The sequence below is a fragment of the Cuculus canorus genome, chromosome 19 (assembly GCF_017976375.1).
Source record: "Cuculus canorus isolate bCucCan1 chromosome 19, bCucCan1.pri, whole genome shotgun sequence".
NCBI lineage: Eukaryota > Metazoa > Chordata > Aves > Cuculiformes > Cuculidae > Cuculus > Cuculus canorus.
This window is the reverse complement of record NC_071419.1, coordinates 12601512-12625054: the sequence shown is the minus strand read 5'-3', so window position 1 is coordinate 12625054 and position 23543 is coordinate 12601512. Positions and strand designations below refer to the sequence as shown.

The following is a 23543-nucleotide window of genomic DNA, read 5'->3' as shown; positions in this document are numbered from 1 at the left end:
AACGCTCCGTACTGATGTCTTCCAAGTAGCAGACAGTACCCACCCCAAAGGAACCCACAGAGCGCGGGGGACAGAGATGGTTTGATTTACATGGAAGGAACTAAAGCCTTGCATATGCTATGGAAAGAGATAAATGGGATATGTGGTTACCAACACGGCCACTCTTCTGCTCTTGTTAACTGAGTGCAGCAGTGGAAATCAGTCCTAAAGAGCAGGAGGGATGCACAAAAACAGATGAAGGTGTTTGCTGCAAACCCCTACCTTGTCTGCATTCCTCACAGGGTACAGAATAGGGGACAGGGGAGTCTTTGCCTGGTGTTTAGAGGAGTCAAGGCAGCTGCAGCTGAGCCTGACATGCAGTGATGGTGGTGTCAAGGGAAAGCCATGTGGGACCCAAAGCAGCCCCTGCCAGCTCACACCGTGCACCTTGCAAAGCTGCCAGTTTTTAAGACCTGCAGTGAGACTCCAGTTCTGAACTGCTCAGAGCTCAGATGCTCTGTGTAGCCGCATCCGTCCATGGAATTGTCTTTGAGCAAACAGCTTTGTATTTTATTTCTGAGCTGTGGTTTTAAGCCCAGAGTGTAAGGCTTCCAGCTCCCATGGCTGTGTGGCGCCCATGGCTGAGCCTGTGCCCACTTCTGCTTCCAACGAAAGCCCAAGTGACCAGCGCAGCTGGGGCTCACTGCTTTGGTGTGGTTTGGGTTAATCAGGTAAGGCACTCCACCTCTGGGACAAAAACCACGGCAGCTCTTTGTGCAGAAGCACAGAATCTCTAGCTGAAGAGATGGTCTTTCTGCAACCTCCAGCACCAGAAGCACCCAAGGTCATCACAACACCAGAACGGATCAGACCTGGGCTCAGGTTCCAAGAACCAAGTACTCAAAAGAAAACCTTTCTAAGATGTGCAAAGCTTCTGTGGTGTTGGGGGAGCGGCACCAGGGAACCAAGACGGGCTGGGGCAGCTGACACCACAGACTGTTGTGAGGAACTAAAAATAAGAAAGCAATTTAAGTGACCTTTGCAAAACATCAGGAAGAAACAGATGAACTTTTCTCAGATTATTTATGTCTGTGCCATTTTCCAGGTGATACAGGAATCTGAGATCAGCAGTTGTTCTCAAAGGCTGAGAGTGCTGAACAACCTGACCCTCAGCTTTAAAGGACACAGACAGTAAAGTCTCGCTTTGTAAAGATTCAATTTCCCAGGAAGAATCGGGTAGAAAAGAAATCAGGCTCGGCTAAAAGGCAAGTGTGCTTAGGAAAGCGGTGATTTATTCTTTTCTCCTTCTTTTCACTCTTTATAAAATGGGTTGTTACTCAGGTCAATCATAAGGCAAAAAAAATTATAACAGCCCTCCCAGTGCCATTTGCAGGGGCGAGCCTGTTAAGACTGGTGCAGGACAACAGCAGAGTTTTGGGGAGTATTTCCATATATTTAACTTCCTAAGAAACCCCATTGTTCCCTCCACAGGGTAGAGGTTGGACACCAGATGCTGGAAGTGTCTTAGTCCCCAGCCAAGTGCAGGGTTCCACGCTGGCTCCAGCCCAGGGCGCGGGGCCGCAGCCTCACACACCAGCAGGGCCCGTGCAGCCTCGTGGGACTCAGCTGGGGGTTTATTTTATTTTTTTTCTTCTTTTCATCTCCAGTTTTAATCTTCAGCCCAAGCTCAGTTCCTCGGTAACAGCAACCTGCTCCACAAACAAAACCACTGAAGCTGTTGCCTCCCACATTGCAACAGCACTTTCCTCCTTTGCTGTTATGTTAAAGAAAGCAAACATCGTAGGGGTCAATCAGTTGTGCAAAGGCTGCAGCTGCTGGGTTTCACACCACACGCAAGTGAGAAACTCAATCCCAGCATTACCAGTACAGGTGAACTGGAGGAACATGGATATTCTGCACATACCTGTCCTGTCCCACAAACCCCAGGGTCCCACTGACGGCAGAAAAAGGTGCACTGAAATACCATGTAAAACATTTCATTTCCATAAGCCATCATTAGACATGGAATGATAAATATTTTTTATAAGACTCAAATACTGGTCCCAAGGGCAACTTCTGATGCCATCAAACAGAATTGAGCAGCATCAAACAAAAAAATGCATCTTTCTTTACAAATCAAAGGTTATAAACACTGCAAAATATACACACGCACCCCTCAGCCATGGCAAATCTGTTACCATCAGATTCAATGAGTTCCATTTAGCATCCTCAGCTTTAGAAGGGGCTGCTCCCCGTGGGCGCTGCCACGCACCCGAGGACCTCCTGCCACTCCCCTTGGTGCACAGGGAAAGGATGTTTGGGTGAGAACAACCACTAAGAAATCTGACCAGCACACTCCTGGGAACCACTGCGAATGCAGGACTGGCTGAGCTACAAAATCAAAAGGAGAAACGCTACAGAAAGTTGACTCCCAAATTCATGGTTTAAAATCTATTTGCACATATAAAGTGACAGATCCCAGGGCTCCCAGAAGATTCTTAAAGCCTGGGTCTGCTTTGTCTTCAAGCAGCTGAACAGATTCCACTGATTCTACTGGGACCAGAACCTGCTCTAAGACATTCAGCTGTCTGCTTTCACAGCTCCTAATGGGAACAATTCTACCCAAAGTACTCCCATAGAAAACAAAAATGGAAAATATTTCCACAGTCCAAAACACAATGAATAACAGGAACTGTGCTGTACAGCGATGAGCTTGTTTTGAGCCAACAAACCCCTCACCACATAATATCTGGACAGACAGGACAGAAGAAGGCTGACTGCAAATCACACCTTGTGCTCACAAGCTTTCCCAGTGCCCGAGCTCAGGAGGCAGCGTTCAGTCAATACCTGAGTCTACCCATGGCAAAGAACAAATCAAATGCACGTGTAGTTTCACCTGCATTTCACATTATCTCCTGCATTCCTGCAGGTAAGTTAAAAAACTTCAACACTTCTACAAAATTCTACCCCGCTGAGCCAAACCAGCAGCAAATTCTCTCCCCACATTCATTGCAGCCACAGCCTGAACAGACCGTTCAAAGTGCTCTGTAAACCCGACACTGTACTGCAGCGGCTTTGCTTCTACCTAGGACAAGGTTACAGTTATTTGTGTATTCCATTTACCACCTGGAACACATTTTTCCAAAGGAAAGGTCTTGTAGTCGAGTGTTTCAGTGGATCCAGAATAAGCCAGAAACCTGTGGGCTCGTTCCTTCTCTCCAGGACAATCCTGTAGTGTAAGACAACTCGCTGCATTCCTGGTATTTAATGAGCATCGAGTAAGACTGCCATGAGGGAGTTCTGGTCCACCAAACCCCCAGGAATGCCACGGTCCATGCTACAATTCCCCTCTGAACCTCATCATCAATACCAGGAAAGCCAGCTTAGCTGGGTACAGTTCATCCATCCCAGAGCTAGGGATGAGATTTAAGACTGACGTGACTTCTCCAAACCAGAGTTACTTCCCCAAAGGTTTTGTTTGCTTGTTTTAAGTCAAAAAAAGGTGCAATACCACATCTCTCCTCAAACCCTGAACAGTAAAGTGACTTGGAGACACAAACGCCACCACTTTGAGGTGTCAGCACATGCTGGCTATGCTGACACCCAGATAGGGAGTGGATGAGCTTCTGTGTTAAACACGTATTTGTCGAGGTTGATTAAGTCTACATCGTCTGAAAACAGCAGGAACATGTACTTGAGTGTTTCTCCGAGGAAGAAGCTCTCCATCTTATCTCGTGGCTCTGGATTCCTGGGATTCTGGACGTTATTAATGGAAGTGTAACCACCTGTAGGAACCTGTGCCAAAAAAAGCAGAAGTTTTGTACATTTTGATAATCCAAAATAAATTATCTTCCCCTCTTCACACCTAAAGGCACTTGCAGAAATAAGTGCCAAGAAACAGAGCAGCATGGCTTTCATTTCAGACTTGTTTTCCATTTATGTATAAAACTTCAGTTACGGAAAAAAATCTCTTTGTATTTTAATAGAAACCCCAAGAATAAACTCAAGCCAAATGTCCATTTTGCTGAATCTCAAGAGGTGCTGCACGTGTCCCACCGAGGTTCCTGGGCAAACGTAAAGAAAAGAACCAGTGCAACTCCTGGATTTGGTCCGAGTGTCATAACTGTTCTTTAAGAACAGACCAGGGATACTGAAGGACTGCTGTCATCCAGGCCAAACATGTACAGTCATCAGTGATGGCCCCATGAGCACCGCAGTCAACGGACACAATCCTTCCTGTTAAAGCATTAACCAAAGGGCTCTTTCAACCCAGCCAGGTTCTTCTCAGTTTCTTGATTCTAAAGAAGACCACAGCAGAGATTCTAACAGCTTCCAAGAAAACCTAGAGACACTTTGCAGTCTGCACGCAGTTCCTGCGTGGTGTATGTTAATCACTGCAACAAGTTCCTTCCCTGAAGGTGTTAAGGTCTGCATCTCCAGCTGGAAGGCTCTGCACAAACGGAATTTTATTATGTATTCTTATTAATTTCCCCCCAGGTATCTGATGACTCTTCAAAGACAGCAGGTTTCCAAAGGTCTTTTCAGAAAGCAAGCGACTAAAGTCCCAAAAGAATAAGGTTATTACAAGTTGGCCTTACCCGTGTGTATTTATTGAAGTTCTGCAAGATTTCCCAGCCCCAGTCCTGGTATTTCTTATCCCCGGTGAATCTGTACATATAAAAAAGGCTTTCCACAGTTTCTGGTCGCAATAAGTTGTGCCTGTCTGCAGGCTGTAAGATTAAAAAATAGGAGAGTATGATTCAGACAGGGAAATTCTCCAAGGATACATGCAGGAAGAAAAACAGTGCTTCCCATCTCCATCCACCCCAGAGTTTCTTATGCATAACTCAGCTTCTAAACACAGAGCTGTAATTAAAACCAGAGCCCAGGGTACACCTACAAAGCAAAGCAGAGAAAGAACCCACTGCTCCACAACAGAGCCCATCACCGGTACCCAGAGGGGAGTTTCAACAGCAGAACAGAGAGACAGAATAATCACGGGATCACAAGCCAAGCCGGCCAGCTGTTCACCTTGATCTCCACATCTTTGTGGCCCTTCTGTGCGTGAAGGTTGAAATGTACAATCTCTGGGCTCAGGCCTGTCTCTACTTGAGCGTACATCTGGTAACAGGTTTCTATAAGGGCTTCAGCCAGTTTCATGTGATCAGCAGCCAATCCATTGTGAGCTCCCAGTGCCAGAGTACCAGGCAAAAAGCAAACCAAGTGATCCTGCAAGACAAGACAGCTCTTACTGAGGAGAAAATCACACAGCAAACAGGAATTCTCAAGCGTCGGCCCCCCTGTATCCCTGCGTGTGGGCGGTTGTAGTTTTTTTCCCTTCCTCTTCAAAACCCATTTCAGGTACCCAGAACTTGAGGGTAACTTGTTAACATGCAATGTGACATAGCATGAGGCCAGCAGCAAGGGAAGAGGTGAGCTGGAAACGTTCATCACTTTGAAATATCCACCTTAGCATTACTGTAACAGAGATCCTCAGATCCACGGAGACAGCTGGAACATACCAAGAAGTGTACAAGCACATTTCTGCCTGAAAGCCTTGCTTGCAGCTTTGTTATCTGGGATAGTAAAAAGCTACAGCTCTCAGTCTGTAGAGCACAAAAGGTGCAAGAGCACCATTTTCCTAGAGAGGTGGGGATACAGCTGCCTCCCATTTCCACCACCAGCTCTCACAGACTTACTCTCCTGTTCCCAGGCAGCACCCTGAAACAAAACATCTGTGGTTCTTGGGGGTGGATAAGGAAGAGGGGCACCTGAGGGTGACCATGTGAGGAGCATTCCCGCTTGCTTTCCCAAGACAAAGCAACAGCAAAAGCAGGGACATTGTTTTCTTAGCTTTGACCTGCTACAGCAAACATTTTGTTGAGGGACAAGAGGGGCACCCTTACTAAAAGAACTGAGTAATATTTGTAATCAAGATTAATTTAGTTAACTTTCCAAGAAAGCTCAAAGTCAGTGAAAGAACTCATCAGAAAACAGATCATATAAAACACCCAGGAGTCAGCTCCAGCAAAATTCAATGTGCTGAGCCAGACTGATTGAACTCCTGCAGGGGCTAAGCCACTGCCAACATCATGAAGGTAAGAATTACCAAGTGATGTCACATAGGGAATTTCAAATTGCACTGACCGTTCAGAATGACAGCTCAGGTCTCACCACTCAAAACCACAGCAAAAACACTCTGGTGCATAAGCGGCAGCTGAACGGACCTGTAAAAGCTTTGTCCAGTCCGAAAGGAAATAGCTGAGGGGGACGAAGCTCAACCTCATCCACAGGAGACGACCATGTCTCTTTTCCCAGCTGGCAGGGTAAGAGAGCGGTCCAGCCTTTCACCCAGTAACTGATTAAATACCACATTTCTGACTCGCTGAACAGAAGCCAGTGTGCCAACACATGCAGAAACCTAAGCAAAATCCATCTGTCTGGATTCAATTCCGTCCTGTCTTGTGATGGGGGAGCTCCCTCTCCCCAAATTCCAGACTCTGGTCTCGCTCCCAGCAGGTTGGGAGCTTTTGGGAAATTCAGATGCAAGAAGCACATGAGGAAACACAGAACTGCAAAACTCGAACACTACATCTTGAAACCAAACAAGCTTCAGAGAAGTTGTGGCTGCCCCATCCCTGGAGGTGTTCAAGGCCAGGCTGGATGGGGCTTGGAGCCCCTGATCCAGTGGGAGGTGTCCCTCCTCAGGGTAGGGGGTTGGGACTGGATGGGCTTTGAGGTCCCTTCCAATCCAAACCATACCATGATTCTATGAAGTCCAAGAATTCACTAAAGCTCACGTCAGGCGTGTGTAAGGCTACACAATAATTAATAATACACCACTCATCCGAAAAACAAGACACACACACAATCCAAGGATTGCATGAGGTCTTTAACTGAAAGATCTCAAAATGGCCATTGAAGGGTGTGAATGCACAAATCATGAACGGGGAATTAAGCTCATGCAATTTTCCCTCCAACAAACAGCAAACTAATTTACTCACTAACTCTATGTGTAAACTAAAAACAAATACCACAATGTACAGAACCCTACAAAATGACCACATTTGGGTTTAGATCCAGTAACACAATATTAGGTCAACTGCTTCTTCTGATGGAAACTCTGAAAACCCAGGTGTGCAAGTGTCCACACGTATTTAATTATGGAAAATAAACAATCCATAAAATAAGAAACATGGAATCACATGGACTGGGCTGGAAGAGACCTCAAAGCCCATCCCGTTCCAACCCCACTGCCATGCGCAGGGATACCTCCCACTGGATCAGGCAGAACTACCCCAACAGTTTCAGACACTACAATTTTATGACCAAGACAGAAAGAATAAGAAAGAAAAATTGAGTTCAGCACCACAATGTCCCACCTCACAGGAACATCAATGGATGTACTGTTATCATACAAAGCGCAGGTCCCTGGTTTGCAGGCATGACCGTTGTCTACAAGCCAGTCACTCAGCACTGGCCAAACAGAGTCTTGGCTTTTGCTTTTTGGTTTTTTTTTTTACTGGTTTGTTTTTTCTTTTTTTGGATGGGAAAGGGGGAAAGTCAGCACCGAAGCTTTGCATTTGCCTGTCCATATGGCTGAGGGGGTTTGGGCATTTGGGTTTTTTTCAGTAGTGTTTTTCCTGCTCCCTTTTGTTACTGTTTTTTTCACATGCAGTTGTACTCCTTACCATCTTGGCACTGAAGTGGCCATGAGCAAGCTCTCCTACAAAAGTAAGCTGCTTGGGCTGGGATCTCTGAAGAAGATGCTTTTTCACTCCCTCTATGGCTCTCATGTAGTCTTCCAAAAGTCTGTGAATTAAAACCACTCCTGTTAGCTCACATATATGCAGATAGAAGATATTTATGATAGCTGATGTTCAGCACAACCCTCTCGGAGACTGTTATTTCAGGGTAAGGAACAATATTTAACCAAACAGAAGAACTGGCAAAACTCCTCACTGTCACCATCAACCAGACATTATTGGTTATCACCACCATGTAGTGATGAGTTTGCTCTTCAAGTAAACCCTAGATTTAAATACTAAAGAAAACATTACCACAGCTGTTTCTGGGCAGTGACTGGATTTTATTTCGGGAATCCTTGGAAGTACAAGAATTGAAATTACAGAAAATCTGGGCTGGGAAGGACCTCTTGGAGGTCTCCACTTCAGCCTGCTCTGAAGCAGATTCAACATGATCAGGCTGCCTAAGGGCTTGTCCGACCTACTTTTCAGTATCTCCATCCAAGATGAAGATTCAATGTCTTTGAGCCATCTTTTCCACTGTCTGACCGCTCATAGTGAAAACACATTCCACAGTATTTAACTGGAAATTTCCCTTTGTTTTAAAGTGGTTTTGACGTGGAAAAAGCCCTGCTGAAAAAATCCATGTTGAGGCTCACAAAATGCAATCGTTCATGGCCCAAAGACAATGGTTTCCCACTTACAGGGAGGTATGGCTTGGAAAATGCAGGGATGCAAGCTTCCTTTGTGGAGGTGCATCCGTTCCAGTCTAAAGCAATGCTTTGAAGGGGCATGCTGCCACTCTGCATGCATTAAACCCCTCAACATGAACAAGCCCAACAGAATTAGCTTAGAAGCAGACAAAAACTGCTTGGATTTCTTGTCTTGTTTTGGAGGAAACCTTTTCCATCATCTCTTAATTCCTCTCCTCATTGCAAACATTCTCTTCCACTTATCCAGGATCAAATAAGAGATCTAAAGCCAAGTTCAGACAAACATCAAACTTTAGTCTCTTCTTCTTTCTAAGGAAAGTCATTCCTTATGGACTACAGCTATCCTGTAGCACTCACTTTTCCCTAACAAGCCCAGAGAAAACATTTCATTTCACCAGCGCAGCCCGCATTCTTGGTATTTTAGGTGTGTCCAGTTATGCTCCACTGCAATGACTCCATTTCCTTCTCCAGTCTGTAACCCTCCTCACACCTGATATGCTCAGAAAGAAAATCTCTCTGAGGACAAGAAGTTTTGAGCCTAAGCCTAACTTTTGTGCAGATTTTACGTCGTTACCCAGGTCCCTCTCGCTCACTCAGCTTACTGGTAAAACCAGTGACACCTTCAGCTGACTGCTGGACACACACATCATTTTTCTTTAAGCATCAAACTACAACACAAGTTTTACAGCTCATAATTCTTATATAAATATGAGTAGAACAAAGAACTTACTCATTTTCTTTCTTCCCCCCCTGAATCCATTGCTTGAGCAGATACTCGTAGTAGCTGTCAGCCCTGGCTCCCAGAGTATAGACCCCAAGGTGGGTGAACTGCCCACTGTTGGTGTTGATGAACATGGGCACCAGGCCATCATTTTTCCCTGAGAGGGCGTGAACTTGCTTTGTCACTTCATCCACAGCTTTCTAAAAGAAAGAAAAGTGCAGACACAGATTCCGGATATAAATCATGCACAAACCCGCAGCGCATAACTTCAGGCGATTAACAATTTTTGAACATCCTTCCTCAAATCAGTGCCAGGAGCATCAAGCTCAGTGCATGCAATACATTTACTCCCGGATTTCAAACTTTCTGACTCTCCAAACTTGACACTCTGGGTACGTTTAAGTATTCTCACTGCCTACAACTGCCTGAGAGGAGGTTGTAGTGAGGTGGGTGTTGGTCTCTTCTCCCAAGTGACAGCCGATACGATGAGAGGGAATGACCTCAAGCTGCAACAGGGCAGGTTGTGATTAGACATCAGGAAAAATGTCTTCACCGAAAGGGTTTTCAGGCTCTGGTAGAGGCTGCCCAGGGAAGTGGTTGAGTCCCCATCCCTGGAGGTGTTTAAAAGATGGGGAGATGAAGTGCTCAGGGATCTGATTTAGTAGGGGACAGGGACGGTTGGGACTTGATCTCAAAGGTCTTTTCCAACCAAGTGATTCTATGACTCTATGATCATTGCTACTTCCTTCTCTCGAAACCCACTTGAAAGCCAGTGCTGTGGCATGAGACAAACTGGCAAACTTGTATTCACCAAGTCCACCTAAAATCACAACTACATGAACCACGCAATAGCTAAAACTCTTTAAAGAACTGCACTCTCAAAGCTCCAGCTGTAGAGCCAGGTTAAAATAATAAAAAACATGACCAAAAAAAAAGAAGAGCGGAAATATTCCTTTCTCTGGAATTATTTCACTCTACTCTTCCTTACGCCGTGCCCAGCTGCCAGGCCCTGAGCTGGTGAGTCACACTGGATGGCAACACCACAGGTTTGTTCTTTTCATTTAGATAATTGCATCAAGAAACCACACGTGGAACTTTAGCAACAGCCTCCTGTTCATCTCAGCATCTTTTCAAAATCCGATAACCCAGCATCAAACAAAAATGTCACCGATAAAAGCAGCGGGGCTGGGGGAGGTGGGGTTTGGGTCAATTTTGTTGTGGTTTGGGTTTGCTGTTTATTGTGTTTATTCTTTCTTCAATCAAAAGCTGTTTCTGAGAGAGAAAAATAATTCACCTCCACTGCTTCTTTTTGGCATTTAATAATTGAATTTTTTTTGTTTCTTTTCCTTTCCTCATCTGCCACAAGACTGAGTGCACACTCAGCAAGTCTGCAGATGAAACCAAGCTGAGTTTGCAAGCTGAGTATGAGTGGTGCAGCTGTTATACCCAAAGGATGGGATGTCATCCAGAGAGACCTGGACAAGCTGGAGAAGCGGGCCTGTGAGAGCCTCACGAGGTTCAACAAGGCCAAGTGCAAGGTCCTGCACCTGTGTTGGGGCACTCTGCAGTTTCAATACAGGCTGGGGGACGACACAACTGACAGCAGCCTTGCAGAGGAGGACTTGGGGAGCTGATCAATGAAAAGCTTGACACGGGCCGGCAACTTGTGCTCGCAGCCCAGAAAGCCAACTGTGGCCTGGGCTGCACCAAAAGAAGTGTGGCCAGCAGGACAAGGGAGGGGATTCTATCTCTCTACTCTGCTCTCATGAGACACCACTTGGAATCCCCAACATAAGAACAACAGGGAACTGTTGGAACAGGCCCAGAGGAGGCCACAAAGATGATCCAAGGGCTGGAGCACCTCCCATATGAGGACAGGCTGAGGGAGTTGGTGTTGTGCAGCCTTGAGAAGAGAAGGCTCTAAGGACCTCTTATATTGGCCTTCCAGTACCTGAAGGGGGCCTTCAAAAAAGCTGGGGAGGGGCTTTTTACAAGGGCATGGAGTGATAGGATGTGGGCGGATGACTTTAAATTGGAAGGGGGAAGATTTAGATTACACATTAGAAAGAAATTCTTCACCAGAGGATGCTGAGGCCCTGGCCCAGGTTGCCCAGAGAAGCCGTGGCTGTCTCATCCCTGGAGGTGTTCAAGGCCAGGCTGGATGGGGCTTTGAGCAACCTGATCCAGTAGGAGGTGTCCCTGTACATGGCAGGAGTGGGACTGGATGACCTTTGAGGTCCCTTCCAACCCAAACCATTCTGTGATTCTACGATTTACCATCCCTTAGAGACTCCAGGTACTGATGGAGAGCCAGCACTGATGCTGCAGACAGGTAGAAAAAGAGTATAACACCAACTGCTTCTTCCATACCTGGAATTTCTCATCTCCAGTGAGACGAGAGAGCTCCCTGAACTCCAGCTGAATACTGGTCACCTCTGCCACAGTGCTGTCAGATGTCCAGCGAGGTGGATGCGCAGTGCCCCGGCCAATGTTGACATCAGAATATGGGATCTTGGAGGGGGTCTTGAAGGATGGCATGAGCCTGTTCCCAATGTCTTTCTAAAGAGAACCCACGAGCACAGTGAAAACAACAAAGCAAAAATTAAATACACACCCACCTCCCTTAAAATTTTCTTTCATCGAGCAGACAGAGAGAACAGCAGATTAGTTGTAGATGAATTAAAAAAGGGATTTATTTCACAGCGATGACCACAGTGTTTCCGGGTGTCCCTAGCATTGCACACCTTGTTTGAGTCTGCAGTCCCTGTGCAACAGGATGTGAAGTCATTGACTGCATCTCCCTAACCTAAAGAGGTGGCTGATGCTGTAAAGGCACACAGGAGGACAACTGTCACTCCTTTCCAGCCATTTATTTCCTCTTTTGTTTCACAAACTTTATTCTGGTCAGCTCTGCATTGACAGAAAACCAGGCACAGAACACTTGACAGAACACAGCAGTGCGCTGAGGTTGTCTAACAGGAAACAGCAGAGTGTGCCTCAACAATATAATATTGTTTCCCACCACTTCAAATATGGAACTGTTAAAACCCTGCAATGTTTAACTGTCTGATGAACCCTCTCTCAGCTTTGTCCAATATGGACACATAACCCAGTTCCATTTGTAAGAGGAGCCACTCACAGCTTTTTCCAGGAAGAGACTGTCTCCAGAGAGATGGTAGGTGCTCAGCAAGCCCCCCAGGATACGAATAGTGCTCTCAAAGAGGTTCACATCCACATTTTTATCAAACACCAAGTCGTTTGCTACCCATTTTCTTGCTTCTTCAAACTCTGCAAAGTATAAAAAGTACTTCAGTTATGGACTTGGGGCATGTCCCAACAACCAGAGACATCGGTATTTCCTAGATCCGTGACAGTTACTTGTATCTGCCCACAGAGGTAAGACGATAGGTGGAAAACTGAAATGAAGAGCGTATGCCAGGAGATGTTTGCGCACAGACAGAAACACCCAGCAAAATAAGAAGTTAACCACAGTCTACAAAAAGAAGAAATTGAGGAATTCTTTATTAGAACAGTCCAGAAAACAAGATCTTTTAGAGCCCATCTGTTAGACTTGTTAGACAATGAGTTACACTTACACAGGAGTCTTCTATTTTAATTAAATCTTTTCAAATCAAAGCTGTTATCTACCAAGAAAACAGACAGCATTTTCTGTTAACAGCCTGGAAGTATCCCAAGGAGCCACCTCCTACCTCAGCACCTCACACACAAAGCCCTGACAGGCTGCAATTCTTCCCCAGAAACAAAACCAGTTGCTTATCACACCGCTAATTCAAAAAGGAATGTAAAAAAAGCCACTTTAGACTCGGTCAGCTCCGCAGCAGCATCCGTGACTGCTTTGGCACAGGGTCTCATTCCACAGTGTACATGCGTGAGCTGAACCCTCCCTGCCAAGGTCAGGAGCTACCCCAGACTCTCACTCACACTCGCCCAAAACTCCTGGTCGTGAGCAAGCACAGAACATCCTGTTTCCCAGAAAGGGAACATATTCCACAGATCAACTCTATAGCGAAAGGAAGCCTCTCTGTCCTCACAGTAAAAATCGTCCTGGCTGTTGGCTGGACTGAGAGGAACCAGAGAACCATCTGCTGTCAGGTGGAACAACAGGAATGGCAGCTCCTCTGCTGCAGAGGCATTCACACCCACCAGCTCTTGAGAACAACCAGCAACCTCACACAAAGACTTTATTTCTACAGTGTTTGTTACGCAGAGGAAACCCCAGGAGCTTTCTAAGGCAATCAGCAAAAGAACTGCTATCAAATAAGAAGGACCCTTCACCAAGAACCCATCTCAATCATCAGGCATTCCTTTTAAAAGCTCACAATTAAATATTAATTAAAAAAAAAAAAAGAAAAAGCAGCACACTGTCAACTCGATGGAACTTGAAGAGCACCTGCTCAGGCCTTGAGTATAAACACACGTTAAGGAGTTGTCATTAATGACTGAATATTCCACACAAACTCTAATGGCAGAAGAAACAGAACCATGGGAGACTCGCACTGTTTATTGTCCCCTTCCCAGCAGCCCTCTTCTTCTTAGCTCAACACAAAACACTGCTCGACCGACGAGCTCGCAAGGTGCTACCAAGGTTAAACAGCTACAGTTTCAGAAATTCCTAAATGCCACTAAAAAAAATGCTGCACCACAAAACAAACAAACAAACAAACAACTCTGCAATATTTGAGTAAGTGAGGTTTTTGCAACAGAATTGCAGTATTTTTGGCTTTTCTTTTAAAATTGGTTTGAAAGTTTTCTAACAGTCACTTCCAGAATAACTGAAAACAGGCCCACGACAGAGCAGGTCAGGGAGCTGGCATCAAACACTCCCTGCTCCATCCATCATTTCCTTACAGATACTTGCTCAAATTCAGATGGGAAATATTGATATTAGGTGCGATAAAGAGGGCAAGCCGTATCAGGAGCAGCTGAAGTCATTTGGTGTTCAGCTTGGAGAAAATGAAACTCAGGGAACACCTCATCGCACTCTACTGACTGCTTCCTCACAAGGGGAGGAGGAGGAGCAGGCACTGATTTCTTCCCTCTGCCGACCAATGACAGGACCCGAAGGAAGGCAGGAGATGGTCAGGTTGGACACTAGGAGGTTTACCCAAAGGGTGGTGGAGCACTGGAACAGCTCTCAAGGGAAGCAGTCACAGCACTAAGCTTGACAATGTTCCAGAAGCATTTTGCCAACACCCTGAGACCTACAGTGTGAATGTTTGGGGTTGTCCTGTGCACAGACAGGAGCTGGATTTGATGATCGCTCGTGGATCGCTTCCAACTCAGGTCATTCTGTGATAAAACACAGCCAGCGAACTCTCAGGCTGATGTCCCGAGACCGACGGGCAGATAGCACCAGGGGTTTAGAATAGACACAAAACCCAGGAGCTCTGCAACGCATCTATTCTACTCCAAGAAAAATGGTGTCCTTTAATAGCGTTAGAGGGGAAATAATTTTCACGCATACTGTTTATGTATACAAGTGTTTATACTCAGAGGAAAACTGAACGCATTTGTCTTATGCAGTAACAGTTCCCCTCAAAGAACTCTGACCATGTACTGCCTGAACAGAAAATAAGGAATTATTTTAGAGGGGAATAAATGCAGGAGGGAAAAAATTTACCTTCTTTTAAGCCTAAAATCCACATGGTGTCCAAGGCATCAATCAAGGTAAGCCCAAGCCCAAACCACTCACTGTAGGACTTGGACAAAGGCTTCAGCTCATCGTGGCCCCAGGCAAACTCCTTGTACCCCTTCCAGGCGTGGCGGAAGGCTTCAATCACAGCCATTTGACGGTCATTTAGGGGCACTGCAAAAGGATAACAGCACCTTGCTTAGGACTTCTGCACAGGAGCTGTGCAGCGATACCCAACACCATTTTGTCACATTCTCACTGCCCTTGTAAAAAGCCCCTCCTCAGCCTTCCTGGAGCCCCTTTCAGTGCTGGAAGCTGCTCTAGGGTCTCCCCAGAACCTTCTCTTCTCTACACTGAACAACCTCAACTCTCTCAGCCTGTCTTCATATGGGAGATGCTCCAGTCCTCACATCATCTTCATGCCCTCCTCTGGACCAGGTCCAACAGCTCCATGTCTTTAAATTGGGGATTCCAGAACTGAACACAATACTCAAGGTATCATTAACTGTACTATTTACCTGGTTCTTTCTGGTCCTCAGCTTCCACAGAGGAAGGTTTTTCTGGTTCCTTTACTCTATTAGATGGAGGTTCAGTGCTTTGGTCAGGTTCTATCACTGCTCCTCGCCAGCTGCAAATACAAGGGATTGTAACTAACACAAAATGTGATCACAGAAAGTCATGAAAATGAACAAGACTTATACCTGCATTTCCTTTTTCTCACAACACTTTGATAAAGCAGGAATTGGATTTTGTACCAAGGATCAAAATAATTGTTGTCCCCTAGATGATTTCAAAGACAGTGACTCATAACAAAGAAACTCTAGCGGATTAAGAAACGTGTCTTACAGGCTCTTAGAATTCCCTTATTTTGGCACTGGAATTTAATAAACAACTTCTAAAAAGCATTAAGACATCCGAGAACGCTGCATTAGAAGCATTCTGCTATCTACTGGTTCTGAAATGATCACAGGAGCCACTAACGCTGACAGGCACCACACAAGTGATGATCGTCAAAAAACAAACAAGCACATAGGCCCAGCCACCTCAAGTGCTTGCTTCACTGCCAGAGTTTCAAAGCCCTCTTGCTGCCACAGGTGCATAAATCAGTTTGTACAGGTTTTTACTAAGAGTCTCCTGAAGGAGAAGTCTGCAAGAATGGACTTCAAGTCAAGTTCATATCAAGACCAAACAACCTCAGCCATGTTGTTTGATACATCAATCTGGTGCCCCTGAGTTCATGATCTGCCTTGCAAGGAGAGACAGCTTTAATCAGAATCATAGAATCACCAGGTTGGAAAGGACCCACTGGATCATTGAGTCCAACCATTCTTAACGCTCCCTTAAACCATGTCCCTAAGCACTTCATCCACCCGTTCCTTAAACACCTCCAGGGAAGGCGACTCGACCACCTCCCTGGGCAGCCTGTTCCAGTGCCCGATGACTCTTTCCGTGAGGAATTTTTTTCTGATATCCAGCCTGAACCTCCCCTGGCAGAGCTTCAGGCTATTCCCCCTTGTCCTGTCCTCTGTCACTTGGGAGAAGAGGCCAGCTCCCTCCTCTTCACAACCTCCTTTGAGGTAGTTGTAGAGAGTAATAAGGTCTCTCCTCAGCCTCCTCTTCTCCAGGCTAAACAACCCCAGCTCTCTCAGCCGCTCCTCATAAGACTTGTTCTCCAGCCCCTCACCAGCTTCACTGCTCTTCTCTGGACACACTCCAGAATGTCAGCAAACCTGATGACCTACAGAAATCCCATCATTCCATTCCTTAGCTCCATTCTTTAAAGTCTTAACTAGTCCTCACTACACCTTCATTGCTCTCCTCAGATTTCCTCTGCCCACCCATTTAACTCCACAAGCTATAACACCCATTCCTGGAGGTGTTCAAGGCCAGGTTGGATAGGGCTTCGAGCAACCTGACCCAGTGGGAGGTGGCCCTGCCCACAGCAGGGGAGTGAAACTGGATAGGCTTTGAGGTCCCTTCCAACAGAAACCATTCACTGATTCTACGGCGGAAGCACAGGACTAAAATACATCAGGTCATTCTGAGAGATTTCAGACAACATCAGCAGGCAAAATGCTGCTACAGGCACAGTTCTCATGCTGCAATCAGCTCCACCGCACCAGGCCTGAAAAGGACATAACCATATAAAACCCAAGCCTAATGTTCCAGATTAAGAACATCTGCTGAACTGGTGGCAGTCTTTTCTGTATGCACAGAATGTATACATGCCTTCAGTTGTTCCCAAATCAAAATATTTCAATTGACAATGACTTAGGGAATAATACAGTACAAATACAATCGTGGCAGCACAGACACTCTACAGGTCTGTGATGCAAACAGTAAAACTAGAAAAGCTGCACATTCGCCGAAATTAAATCTGTTGAGCAACACCAGCCGCTGCCAGGCAGGAGCTGGGAACAAAGGTCTGTGAGGAAGGAAATCAACCTCAGGCACAGACAACAAAAAGACCTTACAATTTTCACTCCAGTACCCCATGGGCTGTGATGGGGTCAAGGGGAGAGCACTCTAATGTGCTGGGAACGCTTCTACCTGATAACAGATTTCTCGGTTTTCTTTTCTTTATCAGCCTGGACCGGCTCCTCTACAGCCTTGCCGGGATCCTGCCGGGGCTTCAGCCTCCGTGGTGGCTTGATCTGAAGGTTGGAAAGGCCACGCCGAACAGAAGGTAGTTTTGGAGGCTTCTGAGAAAATCAAGGGAAAAAAATATGCTTGGTATGTTGCAGAGTTGGTAAAATTCCATATCATAAACAAACAGCATTCCCTTCTTAAACATAACCTCACATAAATGCTATTCTGCTATCGTACCAGCATCAAAGTTCTGCCCTGAACAGAAAGACTGTGAAAGACTTTGGAGTTTTGTTCAGCTTAAACTTTTCGTAAAATTATCCAGTTCTTAGGTTTACATGGATAAACTACTTTTAACCTCCCTTTACTGCTACCAGGTATTAATTTAATGAAAGGCCCTGCCAAAGCACTGCAGAGCTGTTTGATTCCATTTTACGAGACACACTAAATTTTTACTAGAATTACAAAAAGCACACAAAACTTGCTCAGCGCCAACGCTGGGGAAAAGCGAGAATTACTGATCAGTAGCACAGGCACATTTAAGCATAACAGTTTAACAGAAATACTTAACTAACTGGAAATCCCTGAACTCAGGAGGTAAATAAACAAAGAGCAGCACAGGAACCAGTGTTCCTCTACTGCGCTAATCCTGTCAGTTCCTGTGCGTTCTCCCTACTTCCCCCCAAACAGAGCTCCCCAACACCACCGCCAGCTGATCTGTTTGCTATTGGTTTTTTGAGAAAATGACATGAAATGTCTAGAAAAGCTGTCCCAGTGCAGTGTGACACTGGCTCCTGCTCCATTGTGACTCTCTCCAGCCTCCTCAATGCCTGCAGCACTTCAAGTCCAAACAAATTAATCCCAGCAGGGCACCAACACCCCAAGTGAGTGGTCACTGCGATCTGAAGCCCCAGCACTCCGAGGCACGCCAGGGAGTAAGGAATAGTACACTCCACACTTCAATAAAAAGGGTAAAGCCAAGAAATCCTACACCAAAGCCCTTCCCAGAGAGGAGAGCATCCCACCCACAGCAGATTTACACTGCAACTTACAGCTCCTTTCCTCTCAACAGCTCTTGGAACCCAGCGCTATCTGCCGCTTCCACAAACCCTCTGGCAGCTTTAGAAAACTCATTCCTTCCCACAATACCTGCGGGGAAAGCTCTGAGTAGTCTCCAAGGTTGGCATCGGCTTTCTGGGGTGCTGGCAGAACAGCTGGATTTGCCAGCTTTAGTCCAGGAGCTTCTGCTTCTGCTCTTGGATCATCCGGAGCTTTGTTTGTTAGACCTGGACACAGAACAGAGCTCAGCACAGCAACCAGCAGCTTCAGCTCCACGTTGAGACTGATGGAAGTTTGCTGTGCTCACACACCTGATGAGCCTCCAAGAAGTGTTCCCATGCACAAAACGGATAAACACACACACAAACTGTTAGATCCAAAGTGTCTCTTGATATTAACACTCTCCCTAGTACGCAAGGAGGGTGCCAAGAGGCACATGCTCCTTTCTATTTGCTATGATTTTAGCTTCTCAGTACAGGCAGTAAGGTAATATCACAGATAAACGTGCCTTTGTACTGTCAAAAAGCTTGGAATTTCTAGTCTGATGGACAATCAAAATCAAGAGAGGATTATCTTATTACACTGTTTAGGCTTCGGTTACCAATATCCACATATAAATGTAATTAAAAAAAACCACTCACAGCCTCAAAATCTTGATTAACTAAACCAAAATGTTGCTCCAGTCAAGATAAACAATGCAACGGCCTATGACAAATATTTCTGATTAAGCAGAAATGAGTCACTGGAACACGACACAGACAATCAGTTCACAGCTGGGCAGTAATGGATACAACCAGCCACCGTCAGTAACAACGACCACTGGTTCTCACAACTAGAGGGCAAACCGATATTAGATCTTACAGAGAAATGTTTTGCTGTGAGGGTCGGGAGGCCCTGGCCCAGGTTGCCCAGAGCAGTGGTGGCTGCCCCATCCCTGGAGGTGCTCAAGACCAGGCTGGATGGGGCCTGGAGCAACCTGATCCAGTGGGAGGTGTCCCTGCCCATCAGGGGTGCAGAACTGGATGGGCTTTGAGGACCTGTCCAGCCCAAACCATTCCATGATCCTATGACACCAAACACCTACTTTTCCACGGTTCCTCAATGCTCGTATAGGAAATCACTCCACAGACCGCCAAGAAGGCAAACAGGAAGAGAATCACACTCCGCTGCAGTCGGGACAGCTGCTTCCATTTCTTTAGAAGAGAAAATAAGTAACACAAAAGAGAGGAAGATTATTTAGCATGACACTAGGAGCTTATTCAGTCAAAAAACTCTTATCAGTTCACTCAGAGCAAGAAACACAAAACTGAGAAGTTTAATTTTATCCCCCATTCCATCTACAGACACCCACTGCTTATTTTCTTCACTGATAAAAAAATAGCAATGCCACACGCTGGCCCATTGCACAGCAGGCTCAGAGAGACCTCAGAGCCGCTTGGTGCCAGAACCTCAGAGCCTGTCACGAGCTCAGATTCCCAGCGAGCATCCTGCACAGGCTCTACTGCCTGACCTGCGCGTCTGCCCAGATAAGCCAAAGGCCCGTTCCCTCCCTGCTGCCTGGGGAGGTGCTGTAGAGCACACACTCAAAACAAGAAATAGAAAAAAGCAGTAGGGAAACTGAAACCATTACTGCAGCAAAGAAAGGCTCAAAAATAAGAAAAGCCAGGCAGAGAGACATGGAGTTGCCACCTGGAGCAGGTCCTGCCACCACCCCGGTGCAATGTGAGAACAAAGCAAGCCAACACAACAACCAACAGGACACACCCACGATGTTTTCAAGTTTAGTCCTGAGTAAAAATGCATTTTTACAAGCGAAGTCTATACAACAAAGTCACTAAAGGTCAGACAATAAATCCTCCATCAGCCTGAGCAAGAGGTTTCCTCCACCTGGAAAGTAAGCAGTTGGAGTTAAGCATTAACTACTGAATTACCAATTTGTTTGTTTTCCAACAATAATATCAAAATTCACCAGAGCTGCATTTTGCTCACAACGACTGGGCTTTGGCACACAGAGAGAACGCTGCCAGGATGGTGCTACGCTGGGGAACAACCTGCAGCATCCTACAAACATCTCCACACACCACAACACTTCCCACTGCCTTCACCCTCTTCATCACAACCAGAGGCTGTAGATGTTTCAGTGAAGAACCATCAGCGCCCTCACACGGCCGAGCCCCCCAGCACACAGCTCTGGTTCTCCTCCCACATCACTGTCAGCACAGCAATCCCACACACCCTTCACTATGCACTTCGCAAGGTGCTGAACCCACCCGCCATCACCTTTGGCTCTACCCGCACAGACAACTGGATCATCACCCTCCAGCTGCAGACATGTTTGAAACCAGCCCCACGTTCCTTCAGGGCAGGATGGGAATAGAGACACTGCCTGTGGTGTCCTGGTATGGGGGAAACACAGATACACGAGGGCATTCCCCATCATCTTACTTTTTCTTGCTGACAAAGGATAAGGATCAAAGAAAGGGTGAAACCCCTTGTGCCCTATCCTCACGTTCCCCTAGCTGCTAAAAGAGAGAAGCTGCCACACTGTGTCCCTAAACAAGTCCTTCATACGCTTCACCTGCTCACCTGTACTGCCGCCAGAGGCGGCCAGACCTCATCCCCTGACTGCAATAAGGCTTCCCTCCTTTTCCTTACCTACCTTTTCCCCCTCCACCTCTCTAGCCCAAGACTCCTACCCTCAGTAAAGCTGCCTGCCCACTCCCCACACCCACGCAGACAGGAAAGTTGCTTCCACACAGCTCTGCTGGAGACCTCTTTTCACCGAGAAAACAGCAGCGTTCCCATTACCCTTCCAGGGCAGGGAAAGAGGCTCCCCTTTCAAGCCCTAAAAGCAAGGGTAGAGGCGCCAAGACCAAATCTCACCTATCCCGCTGCCACAGAGCGCAGCTTTGCCCCCAGATGCCGGCTAGAGAGGGCAGGATTCCCCTCACACCATACTGCACCCCCTCACCCCAACTCTTGTCGCAGGAATCGAGATGTGCGTCGGAGCGCTCCACCCCTGCACTCCCCAAACCCCCACAGCCAGGGCACTGCCCCCTCCCCAAACCTCGGGGGTTCCCATCGCCAGGGCGCACAGCTCAGGCCCCTCCAGATGAGCAAAAGCAGACAAGGGGAGTTGGGAGTGTTCGTTAGAGCTTGGCGTTGTTTGCCTTGAAGACTTTGGAAGTTGCTAACGAAGGAGCCAGCTAGCAGCAGTTTACTGATCAGCGGGCACTGGAACGCAGAAAGCTGCTGCATTTGGTTTGGGAGTTTGAAAACAGCCAGAGGAGACTGCGTCTGCACAAAGTTCAAGAAGAAAAATATTCATCCCGAGGAAGACTTCCTACTTCATCCCTAAGACCCCGGCCCACGACCACCAGGAGGCACTACGCAGGCGCAAGACTGGAGCGATCTTTCCAGAACTAATTATAATACGAAGCGGGGAAAGGTTATGAATATGTAGTAGGCGCTTATAACTATGCATGTCTTTACACTGTAAGTAGCTGCTTCTTAAGTGACACGGTGTGCAAGCGAGGAGAATCCCCTTGTACCCCAGCGCTAGAAATAAACATACCTGCTTTAGATCTCATTTTGGGTTATAGGGTTTGATTCCGCAAAACTTAGCACAGAGTGCGGGACCCGAGCCCGCACCCAAAACAGCCCAGGGATGCCCCGACAGGGCTCGCACATCAACGCGTGCCCCTGCTCCCACCCCTAGCCCCCTCCGACCTGCAGCCCCCCTACCCCCTTCTGCCCCCTCTTACCCCGCAGCTCCCCCCCTCCTGGCCCAATGCCCCCTCCACCTTAATGCCCCCCTCCCTCCACAGTGCCCCAATTTCAACACCTCCTGCCCTCATGCCCCACCCCCTCCCGCCCCAATTTCAACCCCTCCCGCCTCCATGCCCCCTTTCTCCCCCATGCCCCCCCTCCTGTCCCCGCCCCGCGGCGCCCCCGGCCACCGCCCGCCCTCACCCGCCAGAAGGAGCGCCGCCTCCAAGCCTTGCTGTTGTTGTAGCCGCCGGGCCCCGCTGCCTCCTCCGGGCTGAGGGTGACGGAGATGAAGTCCTGTCGCGGTGGCGGGGCGGCAGCTGAGTACATGGCGGTGCCTCAGGGGCCGTGGGCCGCCCGCCCGCCGGCCACCGTCTCCGCGGAGCGGCCGCTTCCGGGTGCCGCTCTGCCCCTGCGCTTCCGGGTCTCGATGGTACCGCCGTCAGCGGCGGTGGGGAGTGGCCTCCCCCGCCCGCCTCGCCGCCGGCCGGGAGCGCCCCGACTGTGTAGAAAGACAGGATGAAATTGTGAAATCGGAAATGATAAGGCCAACCGTGTCCTGGGCTGCACCCAGAGCAGTGGGACCAGCAGGGAGGGAGGGGATTCTGCCCCTCTGCTCCGCTCTGGTGAGACCCCACATGGAGCCCCGTGTCCAGCTCTGGAGTCCTGAGCACAGGAAGGACATGGAACTGTTGGAACGGGTCCAGAGGAGTCCACGGAGATGATCCGAGGGCTGGAGCACCTCCTGGATGAAGAGAGGCTGAGAGCTGGGGTTGTTGAGAAGGCTACTGGGAGACCTTGGAGCAGCTCCCAGTCCTGAAAGGGGCTGCAGGAAAGCTGGGGAGGGGCTCTGGATCAGGGAGTGCAGGGATAGGTGGAGGGGGAAGGTTTTCAGCTGCAAGAAGGGAGACTGATATGAGATCTTGGGAAGAAATGTTCTTCTGTGAGGGTGGGGAGGCCCTGGCCCAGGTTGCCCAGAGCAGTGGTGGCTGCCCCATCCCTGGAGGGGTTCAAGGCCAGGTTGGGTGGGGCTTGGAGCCCCTGATCCAGTGGGAGGTGTGTCTGCCTGTGGCAGGGGTCGAACTGGATGGGCTTTGAGGTTCTTTCCAACCTAAACCATTCCATGATTCTATAAAACTGCAAGAAGGCCCTGAAGTTAAGGGGATTTTATAAGGAGCTAAAAGTTGGATCACAGATGATTCCGTTATCACTGACTTTTTTACAACAAAAGGAGATGTGATTAAAGGCACTGTCTATAGTAAAACAAGCCATGAATGGGGCAAATTTAAGATCAGAAACAGCCTGGTAAACAGCGTGAG

General features: G+C 47.5%; 1 protein-coding gene across 1 annotated transcript; it reads right to left on the bottom strand.

Annotated features, from left to right (window-relative positions):
* Positions 1–622: 622 nt before the first annotated feature.
* On the bottom strand, positions 623–22644 carry MAN1B1 (mannosidase alpha class 1B member 1). Its single transcript, XM_054084284.1, has 13 exons — positions 22429–22644; positions 19541–19649; positions 18547–18683; positions 17362–17513; positions 15330–15439; positions 14800–14985; positions 12298–12446; positions 11529–11717; positions 9168–9358; positions 7671–7791; positions 5011–5208; positions 4578–4709; positions 623–3774 (listed from the first exon to the last, which is right to left on the bottom strand). The coding sequence occupies exons 1-13, from the start codon at positions 22552–22554 to the stop codon at positions 3571–3573; spliced, it is 2004 nt and encodes a 667-aa protein (XP_053940259.1). The 5' UTR covers positions 22555–22644; the 3' UTR covers positions 623–3570.
* Positions 22645–23543: the final 899 nt, after the last annotated feature.